The sequence below is a fragment of the Acipenser ruthenus genome, chromosome 44 (genome assembly GCF_902713425.1).
Source record: "Acipenser ruthenus chromosome 44, fAciRut3.2 maternal haplotype, whole genome shotgun sequence".
NCBI lineage: Eukaryota > Metazoa > Chordata > Actinopteri > Acipenseriformes > Acipenseridae > Acipenser > Acipenser ruthenus.
The window spans coordinates 2,073,211-2,089,185 of NC_081232.1; the positions used below are offsets into that span (position 1 = coordinate 2,073,211).

General features: G+C 39.5%; 1 protein-coding gene across 2 annotated transcripts in view; it reads right to left on the minus strand.

Annotated features, from left to right (window-relative positions):
* The window catches only part of atxn2l (ataxin 2-like), a 39,562-nt gene extending 26,522 nt beyond the window's left edge, over positions 1-13,040 (minus strand). Inside the window, exons 1-5 of one of the 2 annotated variants that reach the window (XM_033997798.3) lie at positions 12,613-13,040; positions 11,169-11,208; positions 5,527-5,583; positions 3,188-3,259; positions 272-446 (exon numbers count right to left, since the gene is read on the minus strand). In XM_033997798.3, coding sequence (XP_033853689.2) covers positions 272-446; positions 3,188-3,259; positions 5,527-5,583; positions 11,169-11,208; positions 12,613-12,728 — 460 coding nt within the window. In that variant the 5' untranslated portion in view covers positions 12,729-13,040. Of the gene's footprint in view, positions 1-271; positions 447-3,187; positions 3,260-5,526; positions 5,584-8,575; positions 8,732-11,168; positions 11,209-12,612 lie in introns of those variants that run through there. The other variant, XM_059012470.1, reaches the window with a different exon arrangement.
* Between the last annotated feature and the right edge of the window lie 2,935 nt (positions 13,041-15,975).

The following is a 15,975-nucleotide window of genomic DNA, read 5'->3' on the forward strand; positions in this document are numbered from 1 at the left end:
TCTTTGATGCGCTATTTTAGGCAACTTACAATAGAAACTTATTCATTTATTTATTTATTTATTTTAAATAAAACGGCACTTCTGTGACAATCCGTGAAATGTATTTTTTTGTTTTATTGTCATTTGTGAATTTCTTGAGAAAGTACCGTGAATATTCCCTACTTATTCATGAAGTGCGATCAGGGCCTCTTAATTACCCAAAATCAATTGTGCCCTGCATCTAGTCCAATAAAAACATGCCTGTTTAAATACTCATTCTCTCTATCTGTACCTTTTGCTGCGTAGTTCAGGTCCACGTTTTTGAACTGCATGGTGACAAGGTCCGTGGGTTTGAAGATCATGGTGTCCACTATGTCCTCCCTCTTGGGGGGCGCCACCGTCCCCACCCCTCCCGGAGAGACCTGCTCCGGGGGCTTCTTGTGAACAGCATCCACTGCCAGCTCACACTGAATGGAAAGAGTGGGGAGACAAGGAGAGACTATGAATACATCTTTTTGACCGGAAAGGGAAAATTGTAATGTCGGACCTGGTCCGACACAAGACCGCAAAGGGTTAAACCAGTTTTAACTTCAACAGATTTGGAATCTATGGCAGCAATGAGAAGATAACTTAACCAGGGTTCTCCCCAGGAATTCTGTACAGCCGACAGCAGAGCATTATAGCCAGGAGCACTTTTAACCACTTCCACACCATGACGTACGTCAAATGGAAACCCACTTACAGTACCATGCCGTACGTGCGTATGTCAAGTTTCCCATTCTATGATCGGTTTCTCAGTCTAGCGTTTCAGATTTCATTCTTTAAAGCAGTGTTAGTACTGTGGATTGTGCAATGAACGTTGGGGGAGGGTCAGGTGACATTTGTATCCAATTGCGTGTCATGTAGCGATTCCAATCTAGCTGTGGGCGTTTAGAAGACAGATATATTGCAGGAAGCTGTTCAACTTTTACAAGTATATTATATATATTTATATGTATGAGTGTTTTAAATTATTATTTTTTGTTTTATTATTAGTTTTACTTGTTCAGTTGTAGTTTACATAGTTTTTACCGAAAGCTAAACATGGCAACGTACGTGGTCTTTCTAGAATGAGCAACGGGAGCGAAGTTAGTTCAGAGGATTTCTATATCAGCGACACTGATGCTGACTTATCTATCACTGGCGATGAAGATAAAGAGGATGTGGAGCCAAGAACAGTACAAACAAAAGAGCATGCAGCTACTTTACAGGTAAGCCAGCTGCAAACAGGAAGCTGTTTGGTTTGAAATGGCAGTGCTGTGACGAAATACTATCAAAACACAGCACTGGGTACAGGCAGGCGTCTGCGGCAGCCAGGCCCATCACAATGCCTGCGCAAAGTAGCCCTGAACACGCATTTGTGACTATCCCTCCAACACAAGGGAAGCAGAGACTGCAACAAAGGTGCAGGGTCTACTACGAAAATGAAAACACAAAGACACAAGAAAAATGTGCAGTGGTTGCGAAGGCAACCCCGGGTTCTGTTGTATTGAACATTTCAATAAATGGCACAGAGCAAGTCGATAATGGCACAAGTTTTGATGTTTGATTATTTGATAAATATGGTTTACTTATTAGCCGCGTTTTTTTTTTTTTTTTTTTTTTTGAAAAATGAAAAGGGGTTTTTCTCTATATTGAATATGGGTATGTAGCACACAGAAGCATAAAGGGTTAATGAAAAACACAGTTTAGGTCATTTGTTTGTGTTTTATCATCATATTAACATTTTATAGCAATTACAGGTTTGAAAACATTATTTTCAAAATCTGGTACCTGGGGAGGGGTTTCATTTTTACATCTGGAGTTGAAGTGGTTAACAGATAAATAAACTTGCCTTACCTTAAATATATAAAATGACAAAGAATTTGAATAATGTGTTGTTTTTCGTTGACTACATCTGGTTGCTCTTTATGTTCTACATTTTCTATTTCATTACTGTTTTTTATTATGGTAAATTACCATGCTTATTTAGGCACTCTACGATTTGACTGGGGAAAGATAATGGAAGGGTTATTGGAGTTCACAAAAAAGGTAACCTTTTCACTTCCTTTTTTAGCTTAATTATTATTGCTTCATTTAAATTGTTTTCTTTATGTTTTCAGGGCATTTTGTTAATGCACGCCTATTTCTGTTTTGCTGTTCTACATTTTCTGAATGCAACTGTTCATTTTAACCATTTTTTAACACAACAGTACTCACACACGTTTGGTCACCATCAGAACTATTGCATGAAACCGGAGTGTAACAATCCAGCACCTCTGCACTTATGCACTTGTATGTCAGCTGACAAGTGTTCAGCTGATATCCCATCACGCCTTTCTTCTTAAAGGCATACAGCATCTATATATGAACCCCCAAAATCTCACAAGCACCTGGGTACATATTGTTACGATACCACAACAAAAGGAATGCAACTTTTTTGTGCATATGTATAGCTATTATGTACTATACATCACCTTACAGTACAATACAAAAAAATGGACTGAATGATAGTCCCCGAAAAATAATCTTAATATTTTTAATAAAGCAGCCGGCGCAAATATAGTATAAGGTGGTGGATTGCGCCAATCGCCGGATTACATTGACCTTCTGCATTCATTGTCACTATTTTTGCTTTGAAAATAATTATTTTTGATTATATTGCGTCATTTAACAGTCATTTAAAGTTTTAGCCTCTCTAAGTGCTTAACACAGAAAACCTGCCCCTTCAACACTCTGATTGGTTAAATGTTGTGTCAAGACATCACACAGCTGTCATGTGGTTACAAGACTTTTTTTTAACCCAGCAACGCGCATGCTAGAAGCTAAATCAATCCTTATTGTTAAAGGCACAGTAGCATCTGCAAGACGGGCGGATGGGGTTTTTTCAGCCGGGCTGAAAATGCCTGGGGAGAACCCTGTTAACTAACCATTTCATAATCAAAATGCAATATCCAACTAAATGACTGCAACATGTGTGTACAAGACAGTGTATACATCATTTACATGGAAGAGACTTCAATGTTTAAATATAAATAAATTAGCCTTTACTGTTCACTTTCTAGTATGCAAGCATGACAGCTAACAGATGTGATTTTTTTGTTTGTTTGTCGTCAAGCCCTAGTATTGGATACAATTAATGAAATCACACAATCCCAGAGTCAGTTTGTCTATCAGTGCGGTCCCTTACCTTCGAGCTGAGGGTTTTAAATATCCCCTCGTAAATGTTTCCGTTCTTCACTCTGATATCACACGTGGAGCCCTGGAGGAGAGGGAGGAAAGCACACAGGAGACTTGAGGAAGAAGCACACTAGACATGCGTTTTCATACAATGAAAATGAGCATCAACCATCAAACACAATGATTCCCTACATCCTTCTCTGAATTACACATGGCAAGTTTTATTTTTATTTTTAAAAGAGAATCATCCAATACCCACACAGTAAAATTACATCACGGTACATTTAAAACTTACTACATGGCTTCACAGTTTACATTGTACAGTGATGGAGGTGAGCATTGCGATACAGGACCAAATGCATTACTCCAGGGTACACAAACCCTAAACTACTGAACTGAACTAATTCAACCTCCTTCCAAGTCATTTAATTATTAAATGATAGCTATAACACCTGGAGGACCACATCATGGCTACTGGTACTCTGGGTCGGGGTCAATTCCTGTTTTTAAGAACATAAGAAAGTTTACAAACGAGAGGAGGCCATTGAGGCCATTGAGCCCATCTTGCTCGTTTGGTTGTTAGTAGCTTATTGATCCCAGAATCTCATCAAGCAGCTTCTTGAAGGATCCCAGGGTGTCAGCTTCAACAACATTACTGGGGAGTTGGTTCCAGACCCTCACAATTCTCTGTGTAAAAAAGTGCCTCCTATTTTCTGTTCTGAATGCCCCTTTATCTAATCTCCGTTTGTGACCCCTGGTCCTTGTTTCAGGCCAAAAAAGTCCCCTGGGTCGACACTGTCTATACCTTTTAGGATTTTGAATGTTTGAATCAGATCTCCGCGTAGTCTTCTTTGTTCAAGACTGAATAGATTCAATTCTTTTAGCCTGTCTGCATACGACATGCCTTTTAAACACCGGGATAATTCTGGTCATTCTTCTTTGCACTCTTTCTAGAACAGCAATAACCTTTATTATAACAAGGTGACCAGAACTGAACACAATAGTCTAGGTGAGGTCTTACTAATGCATTGTAAAGTTTTAACATTAATTCAACACTTCTCACAATATATCCAAGCACCTTGTTGGCCTTTTTTATAGCTTCCCCAGATTGTCTAGATGAAGACATTTCTGAGTCAACATAAACTCCTAGGTCTTTTTCATAGATTCCTTCTTCAATTTCAGTATCTCCCATATGATGTTTATAATGCACATTTTTATTGCCTGCATGCAATATTTTACACTTTTCCCTATTAAACGTCATTTGCCATGTGTCTGCCCAGTTCTGAATGCTGTCTATATCATTTTGAACGACCTTTGCTGCTGCAACAGTGTTTGCCACTCCTCCTATTTTTGTGTCGTCTGCAAATTTCACAAGTTTGCTTACTATACCAGAATCTAAATCATTAATGTAGATTAGGAATAGCAGAGGACCTAATACTGATCCCTGTGGTACACCACTGGTTACCTCGCTCCTTTGTGAGGTTTCTCCTCTAATCAGTACTTTCTGTTTTCTACATGTTAACCACTCCCTAATCCATGTGCATGCATTTCCTTGAATCCCTACTGCGTTCAGTTTGAGAATTAATCTTTTATGCAGAACTTTGTCAAAAGCTTTCTGGAAATCTAAATAAACCATGTTGTATGCTTTGCAATTATCCATTGTCGATGTTGCATCCTCAAAAAAATCAAGCAGGTTAGTTAGACACAATCTCCCTTTCCCAAAACCATGCTGACTGTCTCCCAGGATATTGTTACCATATAGGTAATTTTCCATTTTAGATCTTATTATAGTTTCCATAAGTTTACATATAATACAAGTCAGGCTTATAGGTTTGTAGTTACCTGGTTCAGTTTTGTCTCCCCTCCCCCGTGTCTCAGAACCGCGGCGAATTTGAATCAGCTGTTCTGAGTTTCAGCTTATCAGAAAAAGACACGCAGTTGTTAGACTTTAGCTGCAGTGTTTTCTGATTAAAGGAATTTTCAATTCCCTTTTAAATCAATTCCAACACATCTTTGATCAAAATTGCAACAAGCAGTATTCTGTTTAAATAAGCTTCAAATTAAAGCAGTTGAACTAAATTGCCACAATTACATATCTAAAATATCAATTCCGTGAAAGGAATTAGGAATGGATTTTAAAAAGTAACTGGGAAATAGAATTAAAATACAGGAATTGACCCCCAACCCTGCTTGTAATGCTTCGTTAGTAAGAACACATCCTCACCCTATGCTGTCTCACTGAAGTTTTACCTTTTAACCAAAAAGGTTTCAGTGATCCAGTAATCAAACACATTTATGCATATTATATAAAATGAGTATTGTTAATATTATAGCAAGCCAGTCACTCACCACTACGGCAGTAAGAAAGTGCAGCATTCTGGAGTTGTTATAAACTCCCTCAAAGACCTGGCAACACAAAAACAGTCACAATATAATTATTTTTTTTTAAATATTATATATTAAAAAGGGCACTCCATTTAACTGCATATCAGATAACTGCATACTCCATTATAATTGCATAGCAATTTCTGGGTACCAAAAATGTGCTATTTGTTTAAATCATATTGCACTCCTTTCAAATGCAGATCTGATAATTGCACTGTCGAGGAGTTAATCATGTGACCACAAACAAATTGAGTGGCAGTTATGGCGACTTCTAAGAACAGAGCCACACAAAACTTTCAGTGCGGCACACACAAGGCAAGAGCTCTTGAACATCAGCTAATCACCCACTAGTTTGGGCTTATTTGCAATACTAAGATTTAATATTGTAAATGTTTATTTTAAGCACAAAGTTGACATTTTCTGCTTCATTTTATCTTACCATGGGGAACAAAAAAAACACACAACTTAAATAAATAAATAAAAAAAAAAAACTCTTAATGTTCTGGTAATAAAAAAAAAAGTTTAAATGACCTCTTGACTTTTCACTCTGTCTTGTCTGGCAACTTCTTGTTTTTCAAAAGATGCTTGTTTAAACATGGGGTACATTTTATAATTCACTAGATCATGTTTGTCTCCAACATCAGGTCACGAAGAAAATGCAGACGACAGGCTGTAGTTACTGCGCCGAGTATTTATTAAGTCTACATGTTTTCTGCAAAGAATATGGCTTTCCAACACCTTGTACCCTCTTGATCCATAATCAGGGGTTCACATAACTGGCACGCTTTGTCAACAAAGTCTGCGATCAGTCCCCCCCCCCCCCCGCTCGCTCGCTTAACAAGTGAAACATAAGAAATATATATGTATCTTAATTTTTCACCAGCACCTTTCCTTTCATTCAGTTATCTTCACTATTTTCTGAAATGTGTATTTTTACTTATGTAAAGTAAAAACAACCTTCATGAAACTGTGCCTTTATGTTAAAAGAAAAATAAAATAAATACAAACCTCACCAACTGTCACAAATGTGTTAATAGCTTAAAACAATTAAAGATTTATTAAAAAAAAAAAAAACATTTTTTCCCCCAGATCTGCATTGATCACATCAATAGCCCCGGGGGACTGAGTAAACGAGGAAAACTGCCAATCAGCAGATATTTTTCAACTCTGTAAGAGGAGGTATACCACACTTACTTTACCTCAATAAGTTGGGAGTTTAAAAAAATAAATAAATAAATAAATCAGAAAATAAAACAAACAAACAGCCAGAAGTCGATTGCAGCCAAGTTTAATGTTGATCCAATGTTGACCAATTTCCCGAATTCAAATGTACAGGAAGAACACTGACAAATGACAGAAGAGCAATCCAGGCAGAAAACGACACAGATTTGGGAAAGAGAAGACGTCGAGGCACACTATTGATACCATTAGTTATGAAGTCCTGAAGTAGTAATATATACTGTATGGACCAGGTGTGGCCAAACTTCCTGACCCTACGAGTCACATGCCAACATTTTCACATGGCCGAGAGACACACACTGTAACATATGAGATGTGTGCGATCAAGACATTTTAAATACTAGCATTGTTTTAAACTTTTTTTTTTTTTTTTTTTAATCCTTTCAAACATTAAAAAGGAGTCTTGCACTTACTCTGTGCAGTACAGGAGTTCTCTTGCTTGTCAGCAAAATACACAAGGGAGAACCCTGCAGTTTGTGTAATTTGCATTATACTGTAGATCTAGTGTATTCAACTTTAAATGTAACACTTAATGGTTTTTTCCATTATTTTTCTGTTTATACTGTATGTAACAGGCACTTTAAATAAAATATATTCAGTTGTTATGAAGCAATTCCACCAAAAACACCAGAGACATCTTTGTAAAGATTCTTTTTGACAAGCTCTTCCCTTGAAGATCTGAATGCTCCGCTAAAAAAAAAAAAAAAAACTGCAGCATGTATTAAATACTTTTGACAGCGTTGTGGATGACAACTGCACTGTATTTATTTTGATAGGGATTACGGTACCTGCTCATGACGAGAAGATATGTAAATATCAGGATTCTCCCCAGGAATTCTGTACAGCCGGGCGGCAGAACATTATAGCCGGGAGCACTTGTATCCGAAAAATAAACTTGCCTAACCTTAAATATATAATACGACAAAGAGTTTGAATAATGTGTTGTCTTTCATTGACTATCTGGTTGTGCTTTTTTATGTTCTACATTTTCGTTTTCATTTCTGTTTTTTATTATGGTAAATTACCGTGCTTAAGACACTCCACGATTTGACTGGGGAAAGATATCGTAGGTTTATTGGCGTTCACAAACAAAACAAAAAAAAAAAAAAAAAAAAAAGAGGTAACCTTTGCACTTCCTTTTTAGCTTAATTATTGAGCCTATTGCTTAATTTAAATTGTTTTCTTTATGTTAAGATTTCAGGGCACGTCTTTTTATTTTTCGCTGTTCTACAATGCAACTGTTCATTTTTTTTTTTTTTTTTTTTTTTAACAAAACAGTACTCACACATGTTTGGTCACCATGACAACTGTTGCATGAAACCTGAGTGTAACAATCCAGCACCTCTGCACTTGTATGTCAGCTGACAAATGTTCAGCTGATATCTCATCACGACTTTCTTCTTAAAGGCATACAGCCTCTATATATGAGCCCACAATATCTCTCACAAGCACCTGGGTACATATTCTTACGAGATCACAACAAAAGGAATATGCTTCTTTTTTTGTGAACATGTATAACTTATGTACTATATATATCACCTTACAGTACAAAAATACGACAAAATGGATTGAATGATGCCCGAATTATTTTAATATTTTTTTAATAAAGCAGCCGCCGCAAATATAGTATTAGGCGGTGGATTGCGCGGATCGCTGGTTTATTTTGACCCCCTGCATTCATTGTCAGTATATTTGCTTTGAAAATAATTGGTTATTTTTTTTAGCAGTCATTTAACGTTTTAGCCTCTCAAAGTGCTTAACATAGAAAACCCACCCCTTCAACTGTGATTGGTTAAATGTTAACACAGCTGTCACGAGGTTCCAAGATTTTTTTTTTTTTTTTCACGCAGCAACGTTCTGCTAGAAGCGAAATCAATCCTGTGGATTGGGTTTTCAGCCGGGCGGCGACAGCCACTTCACCGGGCGGCCCTTCCGGATGAAAAGGCCTGGGGAGAACCATGAAATATAACATTAAATTTTAGACCTGCAATATAACATTTAAACATGCATGCTCTAGTCTAGCGCCAACAAGCCAATTTTATCATGAGATTCATTCATCCGAATAAGGACGTTTGGCACGAGCGATATTCCATGCCATACAAAACTTGCTTGAGTCGTTCCATCAGCTTCTTTACTGAACGCCGAAAGTGCCAAAGGTCATCAAGCGACAAAACGTTCTTGCAGTGAACATTATTATTTGCTTATTTAGCAGACGCCTTTATCCAAGGCGACTTACAGAGACTAGGGCGTGTGAACTATGCATCAGCTGCAGAGTCACTTACAATGTCTCACCCGAAAGACAGAGCACAAGGAGGTTAAGTGACTTCCTCAGGGTCACACAGTGAGTGAGCCAGGATTTGAACCGGGGACCTCCTGGTTACAATCCATTTTCTTTAACCACTGGACCACACAGCCTCCTTGCAGGCTCAAAGAAACTGAAGGGAGAGAAGAAAGAATAATAAACATGTTTCTTATTCTTTCTTCAGTTCATTCGAGCCACGGTTTGGCCACCTCTGGTATAAACTGTGTGTTATGCTTTATGTATTTCTAAAGTAATAGATATATACTGTTCGTTTGTTAAAGATAGTTATGAACTAACATCAGTATAACTTTGGGTAATTGCATACTCCGTATTATTGCATGGCGTCTGTCTGGTCCCGACTCCATGCAATTAAAAGGAATGCACTGTAAATCAATATTAACCATCGCTTTCTCTTACAGCCAGCAAACCCCAGAAAGGGTTTTTCAATGGAGACACAAAACCTAGTACAGAAATATCAAGAACTAGTACAAAATTAAACAATAACAACGTCTTCAAACAGAGCGTTTGTCAAAAACTGCACTGGTTATTTTATTCCAGCTCTATCTTGCTCGAGTGTTTTATAGCTGTGGGTGAAACTCTTATCACATCTCCTAATCTCTATGAAAGCTGGAGGGGAAAGAGCATTGCAGGACTGATGCGAGTTTAATTTTAATTATTATTAAGTGCCAACCTCCGCATTTGAGGTGGGGCTACTTTATAAATATTTTGGAGCATTTTTATCTAACATCTATCTGTCATTTTAATTCTCTTTCTATTGTTATGCTAACTTATTCTAATATTGTTAACTGCGAAAGTTAATGTCTAAATAAAGTTTTATTACATCAATACAGCTTGTGTTCTGATTTTTTTTCAAAGACATGCATTTGGTACAGAATGGGTTAAAGCCCTTGTTTGTCCAGGTTGGAGTTTGGGTTGCAGCTAGAGCCCCCGGTTTTTCGCAAATACGAACAGCACAAGATAAATTTAAATGTAACAAAACAAATGAAATGCAAATAAAACAAAATAAAAAGAAATTAGAAAGCAAACATAGAATGACATTTATAAAAATCGGGTGGTTTATATAAAAACACTTTAAATAAATACTTGCAATCGTAGTTGTCAAGGCTCAGCCGTTACCATAGACACTGTCTGAAAGGAAACGTAAGCTCTGACTAGCACCTGCGCAGATGTATAATTTGGAGCGAGTCGTTTGGAAATTTATTGTGATGGAGAGAAGAGGCATTTGTTTCTAAAATGCCTAAACCTCGCATAACAATTAAACAACGCTGCAAAGACTGAGCATGAGGGGATCTATGCAGCAGACGTTGACAAAATAATGATGTGCAGATTTTGCAACGGTTGGCTGGAATGGGAGTCAAAAGATACCGTTGTTAAGCATTAGCTGTTTGTTCCTTTTGGGGAAAATATGGCTTGTTTTAGTATGCCAAATCTTTGTTCTATTTCAAGTAGTGCAAACTTTGCACTGGAGCAAATGCTGTGGTTCTGAATGGCTTTGAATGAATGCATCTGCTGTGTCAGCGTAAATACCAAGCCTGTATACTACTTCAGTGCAATGGGATTTAAAGTGGTGTTTTTTTTTTTTTTTTTTTTTTTTAAATGAGCAGATTGCTACATGTGCAATTATGCCAGCCCCACAATAGTCGGGCAGTGTAAATATTTATTTTATCATTGTATTTTTAGAGGACATGAGTCAGAGTGGGGGACTGTACGTTGCCGTTACTGCCGCCAACGATAAATAATGGTAAGTAAATTATTTCTGCACGAGGTCTGTTTGTCAAAATGATTTTAAAAAAAGGCAGATTTTTAATAAATATGTATGTAGTTAAAATATGTATACTATATTGTTACTGATCTACATCTATTTGAGTTGTTTTAATGTATCTGCAATAAAAACAATTTGTGAAATATGTCACTAAAGAATTTTGAGCTGGGCTTCGCTGTAAGTGAAACACTGCAGCAATCAGAAGCTCGTTCATGAGTGTTAAGCACTCATTAATGGTAGTTATTCAGCCATCAGAAGCTGTTTGAAAACTGGAATACTCACTGGAGAGGACTGTGGAGGCCCCTTGCCAGAGTTTCTGCCCCTAGGAAAAAAAAGTAATATATACACGTCAGACACCTGCATTCCCACTGCAAAACATCAAATTAATATAAAAGAGAATTGTGACATCCTCAAGTATGTATACATCTCACACTCTACACTGATCATTGATAGTTTCTCTTTAGAAGTGTCATGGCTTTAAGTTAAAACTAATGCTTGGATAACTCCTAGTTCTCAGTCAGAGTTGTACAGAAACAGGCCTAGGTGAAGCAGGGCAAAGTGATTTTCCAAACAGTGTAACCAGTGTAACTGGTTACACTGGTAAAATGATTGTGCTGAAAGTGTACCTCTGTGATTCAGCATTCCCCAATCAAGCCTTGCGTCAATTCAATTTTTTTAATTCCAATTGCATTTCCTTTTTAAAATCACTTCCCAATTATTTTTAAATCAACTCCAATTCCAAATCCTTTAGAATGAAATGAATTCCTTTGAAGGAATTGAAACTGATTATTATTATTATTATTTATTTCTTAGCAGACGCCCTTATCCAGGGCGACTTACAATCGCAAGCAAATACAAATACATTCAAGTGTTACAATACAAGTAATACAGTAAGAGACAGAAATACAATAATTAAATTAGATTAGATTAAAAAGGTCATGGGAATTGACCCCAACCCCGATTAGTACCAAGAAACTATTTATTGTGACATGTGTTTGTGTGTGTGTGTGTGTGTAGACGAGTAAGCAATGATATAAAAAATAAAACACAATGCATTCGTGGGCGTGTGAAATGTAATTAAAAATAACTCTTAAATACCCTAGATCCATGCAAACATAACATTGTAACAACGGACAGTTCGATTACAGTGTCAACATTAGATATGGATTTAATGTGTTAATAAATTGATTTAAGTAACTGCAAATTGTATTTTTTTGGTTGCAGTGTCGTGCAAATAAATGTACTAACACTACACTAGAGACAACCACTACCAAAAACTATTGCATATTTCAAAAATATATTTCTGAAATGGTTTCGACAACCCTCATCGTTGCCACTAATTAAAAGTTGTAAAAAGCGAAAATGAAACAAAGAAAGAAAATGCCGGCTTATTAAACAACTCCGACAGAACGAGATCAACACAGCCCTGAACAGGTAAAAAATCACGCCTCCTTTGGAGGAAACACTTCTAATTTTAATTGAACGTGAACTGTCATTGGGTAACTCTCTTTTCAATCCAACTGAAGCCAGCTAAGCTTTTGGGGAAGACCATTGGCTGCAATCGCACAAATAAGCCCACCCCGACCCACGATTGGCTCAGACGAACACTCGTCACACAAATGCGCTCTTTAATTGGTTAGATACGCACTACAGTTCACGCCCCTCGCCTTCCCAGGCCGCGGGAAGCCACAGACTTTCCCTAACATTTTTGCCGGCTTTGACTTACCTTCCAGCAGCCGGCCTGCTGCTGCTCCCGGTGCTGGCGGAGGAGGTCAACCCCGCCGTGGTGATGGTCCCGTTAGCGGCTTTTCGGCCACCAACACTCAGCTGTTGCTTCAACATCGGAGGGCGATTCCTTTTTATGTTAAATTTAACCTCAGAATAAAAAATAAAAAACAAATCGGCTTACGTCTCCTCCGTCCGCTAAGAAAATATTAATACTAAAACCCTAGGCGTCTTTTTCTACAATAACTAAAAAGAAACAGACACCACTCACGTACACAAAGCTATTAAGGAATTATTAATTGTTTGTGTTATTTTTTCCTAATTTTATTTTTTCTCCTGACTGAACCACCGCAGCGTCTCGAGATTCTCCGCTCAACGCGCGACTGTGGGGACCCCAACGTCTCGCGAGACCTTGCAATTGAGACCTGTAGCGGCGGCGCGCACGCCACGGGGGGGAGGGGACGCGCGCGCAGGGTTTGGGGTTAAATAACAAAAAAAAATGTAATTAAAAAAAATATATATATATACAAATTTCTTGTCAAGGCTGTAGTGTCCCACTGGTCAATCTATTGTCAATGAGAATGTCAATTATTTTTTTTTGGTCACATTCTACTAAAGTCTGCATTTATAAGAAAGAAAGGAAGCGCCAATGACAGGCCAGTTTGTTTACATGCTCAGCTGTAGGGACACAAGCTCCCCCCCCCCCCCCCCCCCACATGTGTGTCACAGTGTGAGCCCATAGAACAGACTGGACTATGCAGTACAGGAGGTGACCACATCAGGCTGGTTTCATTTATATAGCGTCCTTCGTGTGTAAGCAGCCCAGGGAGCTTTACAGAAATAAATAATAAAAAGCAAGGTAGCCAAAAGAGCTCCCATCTGTCACAGTCACCAGTGAAAGCCAGATCAAAGAGATATGTGTTTTTTTTTTGTTTTTTTGTTTTTTTAATTTAGTCGTTGCCAATTATTTTTTATTATTTTCTCCCCAATTTGGAAATGGCCAATTATTTTTAGGCTCAGCTCACCGCTACCACCCCTGCGCTGACTCGGGAGGGCAAAGACGAACACATGCGTGTGCCGTCAGCCGACCGCTTTTTTACACACTGCGGACTCACCATGCAGCCACCCAAGAGCTACAGCGTCGGAGGACAACGTAGCTCTCGGGCAGCTTACAGGCAAGCCCGCAGGCGCCCGGCCAGACTACAGGGGTTGCTGGTGCGCGGTGAACCGAGGACACCCTGGCCGACCTAACCCTCCCTCCCCCCGGGCGACGCTCGGCCAATTGAGCGCCGCCCCTTGGAAGCTCCCGTCCTCGGTCGGCAAAGGAATAGCCTGGACTCGAACTCGCGACGTCCAGACTATAGAGTGCATCCTGCACTCCACGTGGAGCGCCTTTACTGTATGCGCCACTCGGGAGCCCAAAGAGATATGTTTTGAGCTTAGGCAGCTGTGTTCACACTGGGTCCATTTAGGGTTCGGTACGTTTGGTGTGAAGTGTGAACAACAAAGTCCGCCTTGGAAATGAACCGTACCGAGTCCACTTAAACAGGTGGTCTCGATCCGTTTGGCAAACGCACAAACCTCAATGTGAATAACAGCTGGACTCGAACCTTTTGCACATGGGAAACAAACTATACAAGGTTTGGTTCATATTGTAACGGCGAGGCAGACGACGGGACTGCATGCCTGTGATTGGGGGAGCGCGCACAAAGCCAGTAGTGATGGTCCGAAAGAAGGACGGGGAATGGCGGTTCCGTGTGGACTACAGGCGCCTGAATGACGAGTCACTGGACCGAGTGGCTGGCTCCTCCTGGTTCTCCTCCCTCAACCTCAAGAGAGGATATTAGCGGGTGGCCCTCACTCCTGCAGTCCAACCCAAGACCGCCTTCTCCACGGGCAGGGGCCTCTGACAGTTCAAGGTGATTCCCTTTGGACTGTGCAACGCTCCGGCCACCTTTGAGTGGCTCATGGAGAAGGTCCTGGGCAGCTGATGTCAGTCTCCCGTTCATCCTGGTTCAGGCTCCCTCAGGAACTCCACTTGGACCCAGGGCGCAATTTTGAGTTCAAGTTGCTGGCTGAGATGTGTCGCCGGTTGGGGATCCACAAGACCCGGACCACGCCGCTCCACCCTCAGAGCGATGGCCTTGTGTGACGGTTCAACCGGACGCTCGCAGTGCAGCTGGCGATCATCACCGTTGCCCATCAGCATGACTGGAACACTCAGGAGTCCACCAACTGCACCCCAGCACGCCTGATGCTGGGACGAGAGCTCCACACTCCTGCTGAGCTAGTGTTCGGCCTTCCACCAGATGATGACAACAAACTGCCTGGCCCTGAGTACACCAGATAGCTCCAGGACACAGCCTACAGACAACGGGACTGCATGCCTGTGATGGGGGAGAATGATGGTGCAAAATTGGGGGGGGGGGGGATTTTAAGTCTGACAGAGGGAGGGGCTGGTTGGAGAGTGTGAGTTTTGGAGCTGTGGGAGAGTCTGTTTTTGTGATTACCAAGTCAGACACGCAGAGACTGTTCGCTGTGTGTGTGTTACCTGTCTGTTTGTTAAACCTTTTATTTATCCTGTGTTCGTTATTGTTTATTTTGTCATTTATAATAAACTGTGCCTTTGAGACCAGAATACCTGCCTGGATTGCTTTCTTTACTTCCATGTTACAATATTCTGAGGAGACAAGTAGAGCAAAAAACTAAAAATGTCTCTGGGAACTACTTTAGTGTTACCAGACATCCCGGGAAAATTGAGATTGTTCAGCCGTAATTTTTTGTCCTGGTCAGAAACAGTAAAATTGTTAATTGTCTGGGTTTTAATATTGTACTGTATCAGTGTGCTCTGCAGTGTAATAGCAGAATGTATTATTATTATTATTATTATTATTATTATTATTATTATTATTATTATTATTTATTTCTTAGCAGACACCCTTACCCAGGGCGACTTACAGTCGTAAACAAAAATACATTTCAAGAATCACAGTACAAGTAATAATACAATTAAGAGCAAGATAAAATACAATGACTTCAGTTCGAGTAAGTACAAGTATATGACAAAATACGATTCAGTAACGAAGCAGATAACAGTGTCAGTGATAGTTACCTCAGGATACGGCTAAATGCAAAATACTACAGATTTAATAACACTTGTGGCAGATTACAGTACAGTACTCTGTAAAGTACAGGATTAAATGCAGTAAAATAGGGAGCAGATAAGAGCAAGTAAAGCGCATTAAGGAAGAGTGATAAAGTGTCCAGAGGGAAAAGAGGAGTTCTTCACGTGCTGTCTGAAGAGGTGAGTCTTGAGGAGGCGCCAGAAGGTGGTCAGGGACTGGGCAGTCCTGATATCTGTAGG